Source organism: Podarcis bocagei (assembly GCF_964188305.1).
Source record: "Podarcis bocagei genome assembly, chromosome: 9".
NCBI classification, from domain to species: Eukaryota; Metazoa; Chordata; class Lepidosauria; order Squamata; family Lacertidae; genus Podarcis; species Podarcis bocagei.
The window spans coordinates 42,098,727-42,118,878 of NC_138134.1; the positions used below are offsets into that span (position 1 = coordinate 42,098,727).

General features: G+C 39.4%; 1 protein-coding gene across 3 annotated transcripts in view; it reads left to right on the top strand.

The window, feature by feature from the left end:
• TTC29 (tetratricopeptide repeat domain 29) overlaps nt 1-20,152 on the top strand; it is a 204,516-nt gene that overhangs the window by 115,101 nt on the left and 69,263 nt on the right. For all 3 annotated transcript variants that reach the window (XM_081208438.1, XM_081208436.1, XM_081208437.1), the window contains exons 5-6: nt 493-716; nt 5,312-5,497. In XM_081208438.1, the coding sequence (XP_081064564.1) occupies nt 493-716; nt 5,312-5,497 (410 nt within the window). The remainder of the gene's footprint in view (nt 1-492; nt 717-5,311; nt 5,498-20,152) is intronic.

Here is a 20,152-nt window from a genome sequence, read left to right on the forward strand (position 1 = left end):
AAATACTATGTCAGACATTTTAAACCAAACCACCATAACCTCCAGCAAAACTATTTAACATATACATTGTTTTGACATGCAGTATATGCTTAGTTTCCCCCACTGCTGCCTGTTTTAAGTAAACTCTGAGCTTGTGTTCTAGTGAACAAATGCCGCAACGTTTGGGTAAGAATCCCCCCCCCCCCCCCGCGTAGGTTAACTCAGTTGACCTTCATGGCTGATTTCAATTGCAGAACACTGTTATATTTGTAGTGCAGTTGTAGTAGAAATAGTATTAAACGCCTACTGCGGCTTTCCTTTGTTGAAGATGTGTGGGCATTTACCAAGGAAAAAATGAGTTGGTGAAAGAAACACTTGTCACATTTTAATCACTGGTGTATACTGATTGCGTGTGTGTGTAAGTAATATCTCTGTGTGTATCTTGATCTCTTTCAGTGGAAGTAGATAATTCACATTTAAAGAATTAAAACTGGCCCTTTTTTAAATTCCCAGTTACCGGAATTCATACAAGAAGAACATCTGCATAGACATGCTGCGACAGGGTTATCACAAGTCTTTCGCCGAGCTCTTTACTCTGATAGAGCACTGGAATGCCTTGAGGGAGGCTGCAGGGCCTGGGTCAGCCATATGGCTGGAGAAGTCCCTAGCGGAACAGCCTGATAAGCTGGATCAGCTTCACCACTTCCTGACCAGGGCTGAGGCAGCCCTACGATCAGGTAAAAAGAGGAATTCTGGGTAATAGAGCAGCAATGTGTGCCTGGGGGGAGATTCCAAATTGTTTCATGTATGAATTTGAAACATTACTGGGCTTTAGCACATTTCAGCCTTAGTCAACTGTATTTATAGAATAAATTGTGGGTAACACTGAATTATCAGACTTACAGTTAAATACTCAGGTGACAAAATGAGGAGTCTTTTCTCTCTCTCTCTTTCTCTCTCTCTCTCTGTGTAAAGATGTCACCAGGACCCCATTGATAGATTTAACTAACATCTCAATTACAATCACTCTAGTGTTTTCCCTACTGTTTAGTTTTATGTATTGATTTTTAAAATTAAGTACTTGCTATTGTATGTTTTTATCTAGCAATTAAAGTCAGTTTGGTCTAAAATGGAAGACCCAGAGTGTTCTGTGCATGATATTTTCCTACAAATTCCAGGCCAAAGTTCTTTTCTTTGTGTTTAAGAATGGGACCATGACTATTAATATTCTTTGATAAAGAATGTATCCATGTATCAGTTGTTGAATTCCTCTGATTGAAATTGTTGTATTGAATATGGTCCTTCTAGGCTGCAGTCTCGCATCCACTTAACACACCAGTTTCATTGTGAAAGTAATTTCACTGTGTTAGTGGTGAAGCGTTGCAGCCATGAGACATAGATTTCTGAGGAAAGGCCTCAGGGCATGCATCAAGGGCATTAGTAGGTAGGAGAGGGAAGGACTTTGCATCTGATGGGGTCAGGGTGCAACAGGATTGGCTGTTTTGGAATGGTGATCTTATACCCAGACTGCAGGTGGAAAGGAGGTTGAAGGAAGAGGCAGGACCTAAATATGGTATGGTGTCACAAAGAGTTTTCCATATTAGTTAATGGAGAATGCTGGGCACACTGTGTATAAGAATAGGGGCTGTAGTACATTTACATAGTGTGGAAACAGGCAAAATTGCAGCAGCAAGAAAAGGCTGGTATGAATCAGGGTGAAGGGGAGCATTTACTATTAAATTTCATAGGATATGCTGTCAAGTTTTAGATATAGTAGTGCAGTGTATGCCAGCAGAAAGCTTGCAAGCAACTTGTTTGCCATGTGCTCCTCTGATGTGCTTAGTAGACATACAAGCAGGGCTAGTTTGTACAGTCATTCTCAGTAAAACTTCCTGCATGCAGAGTTCAATATTATTTTACACAATATTGTAGCCCAAGTTTGATATCCCTATATACAATTTTCTCCAAATGGTTAAGAAGATGCTGACTGTATTATTTTAATGGCTCAGTCTGTCATGTTGGGAGCTAGGACTGGTTTGCAGGCCAGTCTAGGCCTAATCCATAAAGTAATGACCACCTTTTCCTCCATCATGCACCCTTCCCACAAGTCTATGAGTTGCTAGTTATTCCCAGGTACAACCTGGTTTACCCAATATGGTCTAAACTATACAACTGCTGAACTGTGAACTCTTTAATCTGTCTACCTTCTCAGAAGCCTTCATTTTACTCACAAGGTTCATCACTTCTGTAATGTTTCAGTTTTAGGCTTTCTGAGGTTTAATTCTGAAACGGACGGACAGGCTTTTTTTGAGGTTTAATTCTGAAACGGACGGACAGAAATTAAAACGACAGCTTAGAAAATTTGCAGGAAAATGAACAACTTTAGATTGTGCTTATAAAAATGTTTATCACATGTTGAAGACTGGCTATGTGGAAGACAAAACATTTGTTTTCTAGAAAGTGGACTAACCCATGCTAATAGCATACTGTGATCAACAAAATTTTGTTTTGAACCCAAAGCATGCTGAAATATAATGTGGGCAATTATCTGGGAGAGCAGTACTGTCTCTTTTTTATACCTGTCCATGCAGTAATCTAAACAATGTAAAGAGACAGGCTAAAATAAAAAAATTGCTCTGCTTTATTCATATGACTCCAGCACATTTGGCCAGTTTGTGTCCAAAACAATTATACTGAAACGGTTATCTTTGTGCACGACTTATTCTTATTCACTGAAAGGATAGACACCTGAGGGTCACATTAAAGTTCATTCAATCAGGGCTGCAACAGTAACAATAGTCAGCCTCAGGTCACTTCCATCTCTTGAGAATTGTAGGGTACTTACCTCAAGTTATTTGCATAATTTTACAGAACTCTGCAGCTTTGATATTTAGTAACAAAGAGCAGTTAAAGCTATCCTGTCGTATGTATTACTTTATTCCAATTAGCAGTCACTCCATTTTTTTCTTCGCTCTTTTCGATCTGTTTACATGTGATATACTTTATGATACCATTTAATAGGTTTATTGTTACTTGCATTCGTATCTGCTGACACATATCACATTAAAATGCAGATGGGTGACTCTGAGGACTGGAAATGCAATATTGAATGTAACACACATGTGTTTGTTTGTGTGTGTGTGTGTCTGTGTGTGTCTGTGTTGCACTGCCTCCGAAGTGGACATGGTGGCACCATTTGATTTAATATTTGCCTGGCAGGCTTGTCTTTAGAGCTAGAAGAAGACAATAGCCTCCTTGCCCTTTTGCTCTTTTCTCCCTCATACAGTACTTCTTAAGGAGACAGCATGAGCATGTAATTTCATTTGATTTTCTCAAACTAGTTTCAGAGAATAAGCACTTTTCCAAGCAGTGACACTAAGGTAGATGGGAAACTTGCATTACTTCAGGAGGGCCTCTAGGAAGGCAAAAAATAGCTGCTGCAGACCATTCCATTCACCCAGTAAAGGAAGACCACAATAAACTTGACCAAGAGAGGCAAGGGAATCAGTCAAGTGAAGATTGAGTCCTGAATGCCAATGAAAAGGTGCATTTGAATGGGGGAGATTTGCTCCAATAAGTACTGTAAACAATAACATTCTGCCAGAGCAGTATGGTTTTCTCATGATACCACCAGATATTCCTGCACAAAATATACTGAGCTACAATATGATTATTTATATGCGCACCTTAAAGCTGTGTGCAGGGTGGAGTATAATAATCATGCCAGAACTGGTTCTTATTAGTTGTGCTTCACAGGGAAACTGAGATATGAAAGCTAGGAGCTAAACGTCACCTTAAACCTAGGTTATGGTCGCTGCAACAGAACGTCTAGGCACTCTTTTGTATAACAAGAATGCAAAGATGAAAATGAATGGACTGGAGCTAAAATCTTATATTCATTTTTCACATGGTCTAGTCCTCATCTGAAGACTACAAAAAACAAGGCCATACTTCCCCTGCCCGCCCCCCTAATATTCTTGAGAGGGTCCCTTCTCTAGTCCTCAGAGAGTGGCAGAAAAAGGTCCTTCTTTCGTTCCAGCAGTGGCCGTTTTAATCTGAAATCTTAGGCACAGTACTGCTCCCAGAGTTCAGAAACTGCTTGCATTAATGAAATTCCCTGTCGCAAAATGTGCCTAGAACAATGGGAGTTTTGGACGCTGTGGGGCGGATGGGCTATACTATAGAAATTTACTTCATTGTGCCACATAAATTCATGTTGCTATCAGAGAATATTAGGTTCATGACAAGAAGCAGTCTAGCCAAAGTGTAGAAGAGATTATGTTGAAATTGGTATTTCAGAACAAATTCAGTTCTTGTGTTTCTATTTCAGATGCACATCTATTTGATAACATTTGATTTCCTTTAAAAATATTATTATTATTATCATTATCATTATTATTATTATTATTACCTGCCTTTCAACAGCAGGTCCCAGAGCAGGCTGCAGCAATTTCAATTTCAGCATTAAAAACAGTTTAAAAAATTACAGGGATTACATTCCTGACCCTCATTCAGGTTGGCGGGGTTCGCATAAGCCTTCTGCACCCTGTTATGCCCCATTATGCTTCCACCCCTGTCTAATTCCCTTTTCAAGCCCCTTCCGGGTTGCAGTGATGCGCACGCGTGTTGTCGCACGCAAATTGAAGGTGTGCAAAACTGTTGTTGCTTGTACAGTAGCGGGGATGAGGTTGGGTCCTGAAAACCCACATCTCAGATGTCAAAGGCCAGGCTAAAGAGGTGCATTTCCAACATCTTCTGAAAGCCAAATGGTGAAGGTGTCAGACACACCTGTGTACAGAGGGCATTCCACAGCTTCTCTATATCCTCAGGCAGCAATATTTGAAATTGATCCAGTACAGATGGAACAGACTGTGTATTCTGAACATAAGAGAAATATTATGCCTCTCTGCGGGGTTGATCTTGATGAGAGGCTGAATGACCCTGGAAAGGAGATCTGGCTCCAGTTGCAATTGTGTTTGCCAGTGTGATACTTATATTTTTCTCTATAAGTGTAGATGGCTGCTGTTAAGGCATGTATTTAAGGGCAATGTTAGGCTTTGAACTTCACCAGCTTCCTGACCTTTGTGATCCCAATTTCTTGGGGAGAGAGGTTTTGGCCCACCTCCGTCTAGCTCAGGGGTATGTGTGAACTCTTAACAAGCATATGATCTACGTAAATACTGCCCAGAAGGGATAGAGTCCAATGAGATCCATAGAAAGAAATTCAAAGTCTTCAATCTTGCGTATTTATTTTTAAACTTAACATTAAGAAAGTAAGCATAGCGTATATTTTATCATATCTTAAGATTTAATTACTTTCTTTTCACTGAAGAATTATATGACGAGGTGTATTGTAACCAGCTGAATTTGGCCTATTGCTTCAACAAACCAGAAGACAGATGGCTAAGGAATTACTTCTATGAACAATGCTACAAAACTGCTCAGCTGATTAAAATAGATGGCGGAAGGAGAGAAGCTGAAGCGCATTCAAATATGGGACTTGTTTATGAGGAGCAAGGTAGGTAACAGAGAATATAATTGATTGCATTGAAAATTATTGGCAAGGTCCCTAAAAATCTGTATGTGAGCAGTAAGGTTGTAAAGTGTAGGATGTGGCATCTGATGCAGAATCTAGCAGTTTGGGTATATTTGTTTTCATGTTCTTTCTGAGGGAACATGAAAATTTGATGATCTTTGCTGAAGTGACAAAACCATCAAAATAGTATAAATTCTAGTGACCAATAGTTAGGACTGTGTGCAGATGATGACTCAGTGAACTGTTTGGTAAACACCAATTTTGTTTCTAAATTTTGTTCTTAGCAGCCGTGGAATCTACAGATGCAATTACTAAGTAGCATTGCCCTTTATACAAATCCAGAGTTCACATTTTCTTGTGTTGATTAGTGTATGGCAATATTGCACATATTTCTGTTGAGTTATGGCTAAAGAATTCTTTATAATGGCAAAAGCTGATGCAGACTTGATTTTCCTTGTTTTCATTTTTAAACTGTTTCACCTTTCAGAGATAAAAAATGAAGTTACTGTCAGAAAATTATATAAAAATTAATATCTTCAAAGACTCTTGTGAAGTCGTACTCTCTACCCTTATTAACCCACTGCCTAAACTCTGTTTAATGCATGGTATGAGAAAGATAATTTAATATTTAAATATATTTACGGCAACATTGCATGATATACTAAAAAATGATACACTCCAAAGGTCATAATGAAAACTTGTTCAGAAGAAGGCTACAGAGGTTTTCAGACACCTCCCATTTACTGAAAAATAGCAATGGTGTTCAGTCTGTTCTGATTGGAAGAAGCACCAAACCTGTTTTTAATAACATTTTATTTTCACAGGAAAGTGAAGCATTGTGAAATAGAAGTAGGAAAATTCTGATTTGCTCTCAGGGAGTAATTTGTGGCTGGAGCATCTGTAGGAATCCTTCACTTAATAAAAGCTAAAGGAATTCAGCTACAAGACTTAACTGTAGGAAATGATTGAAGGATTGTGAATTACTGCATTCCATATAGATTACTCCTTTCAGTGCACTTTTCTTTGCAATAGTCTACATAACAGTGGGATCTGTTTATTTCAGCATGGAATTCCTTTAGATGTTAGTGCCCTTTCACAGAATAAAAACGACAAAAGAACAGATAGTATATTAGCAATATAAATAGTAGCAACACTTTAAAACAAATAATATTGCAGGCCAGATACTTCACACAGCAGTGAAAAGCCAGAAATGAGGGGTGAGGCAAGCAATCTCTAGGGAGAGAATTTCATAGTCTAGGATGGCCACAGGAAAGGCTTCCTTTCTCATTCCTGTTAACCTCAACTAAAAAATGCAATAGTAGCCTATTCAGAAAAACTAATGATTGGGCAGATTTATACGGATACAAGCAGTCTTGTAATTATCTCTTACTAAGCCATTTAGGGTGTCTTTGAGCCCAGAAACAAACCAGAAGTCAATGGTAGCTATTTTAACAAGTGTGTGTGTGATCTTAATGAAGAGCCTTATTCTGCACCAGCTATAGTTTTTGGACACATTTCAGAGGTATCCTCATATTCACAGTACATTGCATTAGTCTGGTCCGGATGTGTAGCTAAGACATGGATCACCATGGCCAAATTTGACATCTCTAATGAGCATAGCTAGCCCTTCAACCTAGTCTCAACTGACACCTAAACATAAGGTTCGAGCCTAAGTCAAAATTACAAACCAGAGTCTTAAAGAGGACTGCAATTCCATCCAGACTTTGTATTCTCATATCAGTCATGCTACTCTGTCTTGCTTGGAATAGCCTTCAATTAATTCACCTATTGACAGCAAAGTGTACCTATTGGCAGCCAAGAAATTACTGTAATATTTGTAGAGAAGTATTGTGTGCCAGTGTAATGCACTTCCAAATTTATATTCTGACAGTGTTTTAAATCTTTTGATTCTGTATACGCTTATGTGGTAGGAAGTCCCACTGAACTCAGTGGAACTTACAAATAGGCATAGGATTTTGCTCTTAGGTACATTCGGGTGGGAACCCTACATTGAAGCCTATTTTAGAATTACATTTTCACTTTGGAAAGTTGTTACCAGTCTTCCACCAAAATGCAGTGACCCAATTCATGCGTAACACTGAGCTGAACCATGGCTCAGCATGAACATGTGAGCTCCCAGAGGGAAGACTGCAGCTGTTTTGCTCCTTCTGGGGCATGCTGCTGCATTGCTATGAGCAAAGAAATGGGTTGACTTGGTGCATCACCGAAACCTGGGCTCCTGATTTGTTTCACTGCAGGCAAAGCATGAATTGTTAGCAATAGAACAAACCTTGGCTACAGCTTGGGGTTTGTCTGTTGTGAGTCAAACCACAAGCCCGGGTTCAGATAATACCCTAGACCAGGCTTCCTCAACCTCGGCCCTCCAGATGTTTTTGGCCTACAACTCCCACGATCCCTAGCTAGCAGGACCAGTGGTCAGGGATGATGGGAAATGTAGTCTCAAAACATCTGGAGGACCGAGGTTGAGGAAGCCTGCCCTAGGCCAAGTCACAGTTTAGCTCACAGTGTCACAGCAGTAGCTGGACCAGAGGAAGAGCAAAGCAGGCATGATTTCTTCTCTGGCAGTCCATGTGCTCACACATCCGAGCTAAGCCACGGTTTAGCTTTGTGTTATGTGCGAACCAGGTCAGCAATAGTTTCATAGTTCCAGTTGCATTAAAAATTAAAACCATTTTCACTAGCCTATGAAGTTTGACTTGAGAGGTCAATGTGAGAGTTTCTGCAGTATGTTAATGTGGAATGTCTTTGGAGACTGGTACAATTCCCTGCCATTCCATGACCAGAGGGAAGCACCCATAAATCCAGAATGACAAGTCTGAAGAGCAGACTGATGGAAATACTTATTGGATAATTCAGTTCATCTCTATGCAAGCGCAGGGCTTTGCTTCCCGTACAAAGATTCTAATCTTATTACACTGAAATAATATATTGCTATAGGTATTGAACTGACAGTTATTAGCTTGAATTAATTCCACATTGATTATTTGTATCTTCAATTTAAATGAATAGGATGATGAAATCTACAAATAGGCCTGTGTGACAAAATGATATGTATGCTGATGAACAAAAGTCATATTGTTGTTAACTATGGTAAAAATGCATGCATGCAAGCAGCTGAACTATAGTGGAAATTGGAACAAATTGAAAGGATTTGTCATGCTGCATTTACTTATACTGTAGTACTGTTTGGCTTTTTGTTACAACTATATATTTATGTTTTAATATTAGGGAGGGGGAAAACAAGAACAAATCTCCCTTTTTATAAGACTTTGTGTAAACATTTCTTAAACAAATTATTTAGATGCAAGCAAGTACAGCTGAATTAGCCCTGTATGAATGCCTTTTCAGCATTCTGGCTAACACACATTTTTAGTAGTATTTTGTAACTGTAGTATTTTGTAATTATTTTTGTTTTCATAATTTTTAACTTACTGTCAAAAATATAGGAAAACTGTAGCAGTTTTAATGATGAAGCTTTTTCATTATACCTTCTATTGTTTTAAGTTTAATATCTTAGACAGTTGACATGCAGTCAAAGGTTTAGCTAATCAGTTCAGTTCAATTTATTGTGTTTAACAAGTAGCCATTACGCACACACAAAAAATAAGAAGAAGAATACTGCTGATAATAGTGGTTTACATTTCTAATTAGTTCTAATTGATACATGAATCCTATCATCCTCTGATCACCACTTTGGGCTCCCTAGCCCACAATCTCAAAAGTTTGCCTTGTGTTCAGCAGCTCCATTGATGCTGCTTCTTCTGCACTTACCTCATACATGAGCATTTCCTTCAGCCTCGTTTTCTCACTGGCCATCAACTTATACATGGTACAAGTTGTCCCCCTTTTCTTCAAGGCTTATATCCCCCCCCTTCCTGCTTCTAAGGAAGTAAAATTCTGTGTTGTGTGTATGTGAAAATCTTTGCTTAGCGTGCCTCTGCTTTTTAGCAAGGAAGTGAAAAGTGGAAACCTATGATCAACAGGGACAGCCTAGACAGGGGAAGGCAGAGACTGTTTATGTACTAAATGTATAGGCCACTCTTCAGTGCAAGACTCTCATGACGGTATACAATAAAGGGAATAAAATCCTGCAATAAAACACTACATGAAATCAATACAAGTCACGAAATGTCCGAGGACAAGTAAAATTGGTTGACAGGGCTTTGCTTTGATGAGCCAACTAATTTTGGGAGGCATTCCCTTGTCGTTTCTCTTAACGAAACAGGGCAAGGTAAAATGAAAAAGGAAGCTGTTTGTTTTTTTACCACACCATTATACACTCGCATATTCCTCAATTCCTTGCATGGTGACAGCAGTTGCTCTGCTGTCAGTGGAAAGGAAGACAGAAGGGAAGGAATAGGGGCAGCTTGTGTGTATGTGTGTTGATGGGGAGCTGCTCCATTCATCTCTATGGCTTCTGGAATAAGCATAGCCACTTCTTGCCTTTCTGAAAGTTTGGAGTCCAAGTTGCAGGCATTCATGGCAACGAAGTGTTTTTCTTTTCGCTGGAAGCACAGGTGGCCTTGGCCTCCTCCTCAAGAGCCATCTTCTTGAGCCCCTTCCCCCACACCCCTCTTAAGGGTCATTTCTTCCTTCCAGCGATCTGTTGTTGCTCCCACGCCCCCAGCTTTTCCCTGAAGTGAGGCAAAATAAGCTGAAGTGAAATCAGTAACAGCACTGCAGATAGGAAAAGATAATAAAACTCTAAATGGGCCTGCTGTCTAGCTGTCCTGCATTGTATTTTTATTTTTTTTAATAAATTTTTTATTGGTTTTTCACATTTTATAAAGACATAACATACACAAAAAAGACAAAGACAAAAACATGCATAATTTCAAAAATCTTATTTTCTTAACCTTGTTTCTTGACTTCCCCCCACCCCCCTTCATGCATCCCAATTTCCATAATTATGTCAGCAAGTTATTATTTCTCCTCTTTACCATCTTAATATAACACATTTTAAAGAAAATTAGGTTCTTTCCTAAGTTGGACTCAAATTCCCTTCCATCGATTTCCCAATTTGTATTAGATAAAAATCATGTTCTTAGCCTGAGTTCCTCACATCCGAGGCCTTCAAATCTCTTTCAGTCCCTCTCCGCCGGTCTTGTTGGTAGTCGTTTATGTTGGTCATCGAATCTCGAAGGAGTTCTGTCCCAATCAAACCAGGTTTTCTTCCCACAAGAGCACTTAAAAACAACTGCTGCAAAAGTTCCACAAACTCTTCATCTTCAAAGTGGGGGCCCCAGTCATATTTCTTCTTTATTTTAAATTCCTGTATTCCAAGTATTCCAGGGGCCTCCTCCTTCATCTTTCGCATCTTTCGCAGATTTGTAATCCATGTGATCCAAAGGTCTTCTTGCTTATACTCCACTAATATAACCTTCTGGTTGGTACTTTCCATCTGTACTTTCTCCTTTCCTTGTTTAGTCTTCCTCAATTCTTGAGATATCTCTTCCAGTTCAGCTGCAGATTCTTTCCCATTCAAGTCCTCAGTACATTCAACAGAGCTGCTTATTCCAGAAGTCAAGGTCGTGAGTTGTTTATTCATAGCCAGACTCTGTTCTTGTAAAATTCCCACAAGATAGAACATTCTTTCTATCTCAGCTAGTAACTTTCCATCTGCAGCCATTGTAATGTCTCAGAATTCCCCCTAGAGGGAATCTGGTTACTTAGTAATCTTTTTCCAACAGTCCTCAACCTCGTTGGTTTCTTTGTTTCCAACAACTTTAATTCAATTGTATCACATTTAGTCCAGAGAGATCTTAAGTAGCAAGCTTTTTCACTTTAAGTTGCCCGTTTGACAGCTTTGACAGCTGTCAAACTCCTTTCCTCTTCAACAGGCTCAGAGGCAGGACGCTCCCGGGCCCGGGAGGGGGGGGGGTTGCACACAACAAGAGAAAGGCTTCTGAAATTCCGCTCTTACACTCCAGCTCAAAACTTCTTTTATCAAATCGTGAAAGTTAATGTCTTTTTAACTCACCCCAAAAGGGTAGGCTCTCCAACTTAGTTCTCCTGCTATTGCTTTAAATCTTCTGCAGGAGGGGGGGTGCGGACTTCCCTTTGACACATCCCCCGGTCGTATCAAATTCAAAAATAGATATTTTAAAGTCCGAATTCCAATCTACTCACGGGTTGCTTCTTTTCCGGTCTGAATTTAAGGAAAAAAGTCAGCGCTCATCAGCCATGGCACACGGCTCCGCTCCGCTGGGATAGCGGTCTACTCCCAGCACCACGCCGCTCTCCGTACCCTCTCCGATGCCTTTAAAAAGGCTCTTCGTGGGTCGGGGAGGGCGCTTAAGGTGCCCACCGAGTCACCAGGTCCGCAGGCATCCGCGCCTGCGGTTTTTGAGGGTCTTCGCGTCGCCGTCGCGGTAAGACCCGTCCCCAGCGGAGCCGATTCCCTCCGGAGCTCGGAGGGAATCCGCCATTAGCTGTTCGCGCCAACCCGGAAGTCCAGCTGTCCTGCATTGTAACACAGCCTCTTCCTTCCTGAATATTCCCTGTCATGGAGACTCCTCATTGTCATAGGTATAATACAATACAGTGGTACCTTGGGTTAAGAACTTAATTCGTTCCGGAGGTCCATTCTTAACCTGAAACTGTTCTTAACCTGAGGTACCACTTTAGCTAATGGGGCCCTCCCGCCGCCACCGCACCGCCACCGCTGCACTATTTCTGTTCTCATCCTGAAGCAAAGTTCTTAACCCGAGGTACTATTTCTGGGTTAGCGGAGTCTGTAACCTGAAGCGTCTGTAACCTGAAGCGTCTGTAACCCAAGGTACCACTGTACCAATATCAAATGATCGTGATTGAGCTGATTATTAGGGTACCGTTATGTTAGCTTTCTTGTCTGCTATATACATATCAATGCATACATAATGCATACATAATGTTAGAAATGAAAATAAATCTTCTATCATTCATCATAAATGTATGTTTGGTCTTAAGCACTAAAGTTCAAGGTCTTGTGGTTGAAAAAATATAGACACAGCACGCTCTTTTCTCTTTACTTTTGCCGAGTTTCTTGGGCTGAAGTTTGCTCCGCAGAATGTCCAAAGCATAAAGTCCACTGAATTCAAGTCCACTGAATTCAAAAGGAAATGGGGGGGGCTGCTTCCCCATGAATTGCTCTTGTGCAATATGCCCCCACACCTTTTTCTGAAGTCAAGGGAATTTTAAAAGCAGTCTGTGGGTCTGAAGGAACAGCTTCTGAAAAGGAAACACTGTTTAAAAAATTTAGGTGCCCATTTGGATCATAATTAGGTCCCATCCCTAAAGTCTAATATATCTTTAAACAAGGCTGCAATTGAAATTTATTAAAACTTCAAATGAATTATTTCATTGCTTTTTTAAAATTCATTTTTCTACATTTCTCTTTTAAGTCTGTTACTGACACCGCTGCTTGTATTTTACCTGTCTGTTTCTGTGGTATTTTAATTATTTATTGTTTAATGAGTAGTACTGAGATGAAGCTTCATTCAAAGCTGCTTTCACCCCCAAAACTTTTTTTTTCCTTTTTTTCTTTTTGCTTCAAAGCTTCGCAAGGCATTGGAATGCTGCACTGGATCCTAATGTTCTTGTTAAATAGAACAAACTTTTGGAGAAGCAAAGTTACTGTTAGTTCTTTGTAGAGGAGACCTTGGTTTTAGAGATGCCCTTTCCATTGGAGCTATGGAATTATTGTCTAGGGAATAAATGATTGTCCGTAGAATTATTGTGCGGTGAATTAATGTGTAGCTACGATCCTTGTTTTTTATATCTATTTATACATTATTCAAGTGTAATCTTGGAAACAATCCAGCCAAAGGTTTGCAGTCACACTGGTTTTAATAGAATTAAGCCTTAAAGTCCCCCCTGGTTCATTAAAATGGATTTAATATTACTTATTGATGGCTGGAATGTATAGCTAAATTCTTACGTTTTACAATGGCTGGATCTGATAGCGTATCGGCAATGAAGTAGTCAAATGGTATCTCAAACAGATACTCTGGCAGTGAGACCCCAGATGTCTTACTCTCTTGAATGTATGGCAGATCACCAGAAGAGGGAGCTACTGCCCTGATATCTGAAGTGTTTGAGTGTCACCAAGGCAGCTGAGTATTACTTGCTGACCTACAACTGTCAAGTGACATAAGGGGCCAATAGGATTTCACCTGACCCCATAAAGCATCAAATTCTCTAGCCAGTTCTCCAGTCTAAGCAGCATTGCAGTCAGAAAAGGCTGGGTTGGTATAGTACATATACGTACTTGCCCCTTGCTTGCTCTGCTTTACCTTGCTTGCCTGTGTAATTCAAAGTAATAATAATAATAATAATTTATACCCCGCCCTCCCCAGCCAAAACCGGGCTCAGAGAAGCTAACATCAAATGTATAACACATTAACATAAAATCAGGTAATCCATTAAAATACATCCTAAAATCAGATCAGGACCAGAATAAAATCCAGAATAAACTGGTCTTTTGTCCACCCAACCAGTGACATAAAATGCACTTGTTTATTTTAAGGAAATATAACCCACAGTTCAGCAAAATTTGCAGAGCAACATACAAAAAATTAAAAACACCATAAAACAAATCAAAAACATGTATTATCCTGTTTTGCATGTGACACTAAGCCAAACCATGACTTAGTGCAAATGTGCAGGATCCTGGAGAAGAGCAGGAGCTTTGCCCCTGCCCCATCTTTTTGCTGCTGTCCCACATTGTCTTGGCATGTTGTCCAAATCCAGGTTCATTGCTTAGTTTTCTCCACAATAATAAAGAGCTGTAACTAAGTTTTGACCAGTGATTTACAGCTTGTGGTTTGTTCAGCACAGCCAAACCTGCATGCTCATGTGTTTCCTCTAAGCTGTGGTCTGGCTTAGCATGATGTGCAAGCCAGGCCAATAAAATATAGTAAACTCATTAAAATATAGTATATGCAGTAAACTCAAATAAGTATAACAAAAAACAAAACTGGCCAAGATAAAACAGATCAAATTGAATTAAAAGGCCTGGGAAAATAAATGGCTTTGCCTCGTCGTGTCTAAATGGCATTGGAGTAGATGTCAGGCAAGTATCTCTCCCTTATCTAGTGGCAAAATTCCTGATTATAATTTCTTGTCTGGCAACATATTAATTAATAGTCTCTCTTGCAAATCTTGTAGTATGCTTGTATTTCATGAGCTTAGGCAGTATACACTTGACTTTATTGAGTTTCTGATTATTTTTGCTCGTGATTTGGGCTGTTAGTTTGATATGAAGCTATTAATAGTGTTGGCAAAATGAAAGCCAATGCATTTGCTAATAGGAATTGCTTACTGTTAACCATAGGAGGAACTGGGCGATATACTTACTTTGTGCTTTCTAAAATCCCATCCACTTTTAAAAACAGGTACATAGGGCCGTTTGGTGCCACTGACTGTACTAAATTAATTCAAGAGGCCAAATAGAATGTAAATCTCTCAAGCATTTAAACTGAGTTCAAGCCCTTGCATTAGATTTGAATCAGAATAATATTGTTCACTGTTGGTTCCTACTTGTAAATAAGCTCACTTAAGTTACTAGCCTGCAGGGGATGGTATATGTTATGTACAGAAGTTCTCACCCTGGGCCAGCAGGGGGATACTGTAGATAGTTTTCACTCAGGTCCACATATGCAGATAAGGAATTGAAAGTGACGCTCAGTGATTGGATAGTTACAGAAAGTTGTTACTGTTGCGTTGTAGTGGAGCTCTGTATAAGCAGGCTGGCTGAACCCTTCAGTTCAGTTCTGTTCTGGCCTGTGAATAAACAAGAGCTGTTTGAAGAATCGCTGTGTCGTCTGATATGTTCACCCACAACTTAACAGTATAGGCGAATCTGTATTTCCCCCAGCAAACCTACTGTATCTCTGTGCTTGGGCTGGAGGAGGAAGCTGAGCAGAGAGGAAGGATAGAATACCCAACCTGCTTTCTGTGCTGTCACATCATGGAATATTATTGTGATTTTGAGGAGATTTCTATGGTAATATGGCAATGCTGCTTTCATGCCTTCAAAACCTGGGGGCCAGGGGGCTTTAAGGGGTTAATTCTGTTTCTTTTATAAAATGTTAAGTTTCTCACAGCTAAGTTATATGTTGAGATGGAAGCTTGTGGGAATTTTAATCTCTATGATAGGTTTCTGCTGATCCCATGCTAGCACCTGGAGCTGACACTATATGCTAGTCTTAGAAGTTATCTATGTTGGCGGTCTCCCAAACACCCTAACAGTACATAAGCCTCTAGACCACCTCTGCTAGGTTTTTAAAGATTTATAATAATCAGCATATGCCAGAGAAAGCAGGAAGTGTGGTGTACTGGCCGAGCTCCAGTTTCAGGAGTCATGCCCATAGCTGATAGGGTTGCTGGCAACCTCAAGGATGTAAGCATAATTGTAATGCTTTGTAGCTTTCTTTTAGCTATTTAATATAATATTTAGCCTTCATTTCTATGTTCATTGTGTTCCGAATTCATTAAAAGACCACTTTGTCCTTTGGCGGACGCCAGCATGCAATTCCTCCTTGCCTATGGCTACCAGGTGAGTGCTTAAACACAAAGCTTCTAGTAACTCTCACTGCTAACAGATTTTAGAATTGTGTATTATTATTATTATTATTATAATTTATTATCCGCTCTTCACACTAATGTCCCTGGGTGCTTTACAACAGATTAAAACACAATGTTAAAAACTGTTTAAAGTAACTTACAATCACAAGAAATAAGGTGGGTTCTAAAAATATACACCTCAGGTGTCAAAAGCCACCGTAAAGAGGTGTGTCGTCAGTACTGTACTGTATAACAGCTTATTCCACCAGATACAGATTTTAGAGCTGCTACATACCATATAGTAGCTTTTCCCCCAAAATATAGATTAAAATTGTAATAAAATGTTATTGGCTCTCTCTCAGTTTTAGCTTCTTTTAAAGTTTCCAGTACAATGTGGACAATATAAAATTAAATGTGCTTTCTATCATAATGCTGCTGAACAAATGCGCCACATAGACATGTCAGATTATTTTTACACCATTGTTTTCAAGTGGGTTATTTTCATTGCAAAATGTAAAGTCTAGCAGAAAAGGAAATAATTAGTTTCTCTTGATATTGCTGAAACATGGAGCTAGAACAGGTCAGTCGATGCATCTTGCGGATTGCGACGTTTTGAATTACCTGAATAATACTTGAAGCAATCTGTGGACCTAATTAATGTCAGTTTGTTACATACAGACCTAAGAGAGATTTGCATTTATTTACTTATTAAATATCACATTCTTCCAATCATCCGTCTTTATTTTTCTGTATTGTAAACTTCAAATTTGTGTACTGTTTTCTTAAGTGGGGTAACTCTTCTTTTTCTTCCCCTGCCTTCAAGTAATCAATGTGCTGCTGAATGAGTTCATTTTAATGCATTCAATCATGCCTCTAATGTTTGTAGCTTACGGGCGCAGGCATCAGTAATGCAGGAATGTTATATGGCTTTAGTTTGGGCCATTTCATAAAATATTCATGGAATCAAAAATGTGCATCAAAATAGCGTCTGGGAGAATTACATTTATGTGCCTGCTTTTATGGCAGCTTCACATTTAAACCCATTTGTGTTAATATCTAGTCAATCTTTCTGCTCAAAAATAGTGCAGAATGATAAAGATCATATATATCCTTTTTCATTCATATTTGCCTAAGATAATTCTTTCCTAATAAAAATTTACACTTTTGCAGTTATGTAGAAGAATAAGTGTAAAGAAGAATAGTATTCAGAAACCATAGAGATCTATGTGAATATGCATTTCCATTTACATCATATAGTTCGGGGGGGGGGAGCTATACCTGCCACCCTCCCAAAATCAGGAAGGATACATTGCAGTTTAAATGTAGCCCGGATACCAGATTATTATTCAAAATGTAAACTTTTTTTAAAGCCACAAATCTTTTGCACTCACATTTCTAGTTTCTATGAAAAATGAATTATTTACTATATTTAATTCATTTTAATATATGAGTATTGTCTTTCCATTAGTATAATAGTTTAGAATGGGGACCCCCTATTGAAAGAAGCTTGCAGTTATACAGTGTCATTTCAGCTATTAAGAAACAAAGGTTAACTGATTGATTTGATGCTGTATCCTGGGGGCCTCTTAAATTATAAGCATTTTTAGCAATTCTTTAATTTCTGTTAGTGATTCGTGTAATGGTATGTAAAAGTGCTGTGTTTTCAAGCGTATGATATGTTTGTGCTGATCAGAAGGTTGGTGGTTCAAATCTGTGCAATGGCGTGAGCTCCCATTGCTCTGTCCCAGTTCCTGCCAACCTAGCAGTTCAAAAGCACACCAGTGTCAATAGATAAAGAGGTACCACTGCAGCGGGAGGGTAAACAGCGTTTCCATGCGCCCTGGTTTCCATCACAGTGTTCCGTTGTGCCAGAAGCGGTTTAGTCATGCTGGCCCAGAAAGCTGCCTGTGGACAAATGCCAGTGAGATGAGCACTGCACCCCATAGTCACCTTTGACTGGACTTAACCGTCCTGGGGTCCTTTACCTATGTTCATGCAATTTAGGGTGATATTGCTCAGGTAAGTTAGAGAGCTCCTTTTAAATGGAACTGCATTTCTCTTCAAGGTGTTTAGAATACTTTCTACAGATTTTCTTTAAACAGGGGGAGGGGAGAGCAATGAAATCAAAAGTTCTCAAGCATGCTTAACTCTTCACTGGTTTGTAGTGAGTATATTTGGGACTAATCTTAATTCCTGATGAATGAACATATCATGTTTTCTTTTCTTTTTTCCCTTTTCCTTTGCTCATATTTCCTCCACAAGTGACTGTGCAACTTTTAAAACACCCGCTTTCTTACAAAATAACAATGATATAAACCCCTACCATACCTATGGTTAATTATGGGACAATCTGCAGCTGGTTTCCTAAGATCAGTCACATATGACCATCACAGCATCTATGCAGTATGGGATCTGTTCCCCATTCCCTTGCTTACCTGGGTGAGGTGCACTGTCCTGGCACTCTCACTTGTTGGAGTAGATTTTGGTGTTAGGTGTTCACGTCCAGAGGCCAAGGCACACTACCTGTTAGGGCCCTAGTGTTAACAGCATGCTCAAGTTCCCATGGGCCATGTGTGCTGTGAGAGCAAGCTATTTTGTGAAAGTGCCTTTTCTCCATAGTTTCCTCTCAGTCCCACTTTATGAACTCTAAGCATTGGTTCACACTATGTGCCCAATCACCTGAGTTATGTTCTCCTTGTGAGGTTTATATGCAGGTGGTAGAAAATGTTGATTTCGTGCTGAGTTACATCACATCCTATGCTTGGTCTTGGTGAGGTGGGCATAGTGAACATTGATACAGAGACAGCTATTTTTTTAATTCTCCCTCCCACCCCATTGAAGTCAATAGAAGGGAAATTTCCTGTGCCAGGTTCAGGGCAGGTGCAAAGTTGTGCCTTCAGGAGTATAGCTACAGTATAGCTTGAAGGGGTCCACACCTTTACCAATACATCTTCAGCAGTGGAATGGCTGCGTTGATGGACAGAATATCATGAGTATTGTGCCAGCATATGGCTTCCACCATATTTTATAGCCTCTCAGTTGGCATAACTGATATATTGGATTTTGTCCACAGCTGACTTTCTTATCCTAATCCTATATTTTGTAGTTTTGAATACATTGATGTTTTCATCTATATTTGATCCTGTTATCAACTAGTGTAGCAGAATCCTGCTAGAAAGGCCCTATAGTTTAATTATTTGTGATTTGTTCTCTATTAGCTCATCACAGTTCTGACTATCAGGATTAAGTTTCTAAATGTGTTACTTTAACCATCTAAACTAAAAATCAGTTTCAGAGAGAATAGAATTATTGATATACCTGGTTTCTCCAGTTGCAGTCAAAAAGTCACTATATAATGGAAAGCTTTCTGCAACTATATTTCTCACAGTAGGCCCTTAGCGGAAAAAGAGTAGACACAGATGCTTTATATATGTGACTCTTGTGTGACATTTAGTAGCATTTTCCCCCTCATAGTCTTTTAATTTTTATTTCAATTTCCAGTCTTTCTCTCAAAACTCCAGTGGGTAGATTGACAAGCTAAATATGCATGAATCAGAATCCCACAGTTTGCTTTGAGGAACTGTCTAGAAAGGCCCAGACCTTCCACCTATATATGGAAGAGACCTCAGTGATGGGGTGATCTCCATAAAAATGTATATTCAACTCACTTTTGCCTATGCGTCTATCCCAGGACTCAGATCAAGTTTCTTGATTGAAATGGTTCATTGATCTGAGCCACTGGATCACATTTTCTTCTATTGATATGTGATAAATTCATATTGTTGCACTCAGCTGATTTTACTCCTCACATCTCCCAACCAACACTAGCCTTGTGGTGGGAAATTATATTTTCCAACTTCTTTTATTAGTGGCTGCTTGCTTGGGATCTCTATGATATGGACATAGTTTTCCAAAGTAATCACTTGGAGATTTCTTCCGTTTTCCATTGAACTTCTGAGGGCATATTTTTGAAGAGTATGTCTAAAAGCATATTTCTGGGGACAATATCATTTGTGGAAATCATCTGTTTCTCTCCAAGATTTACAGCTGACTTTACAAGGCATGGACATG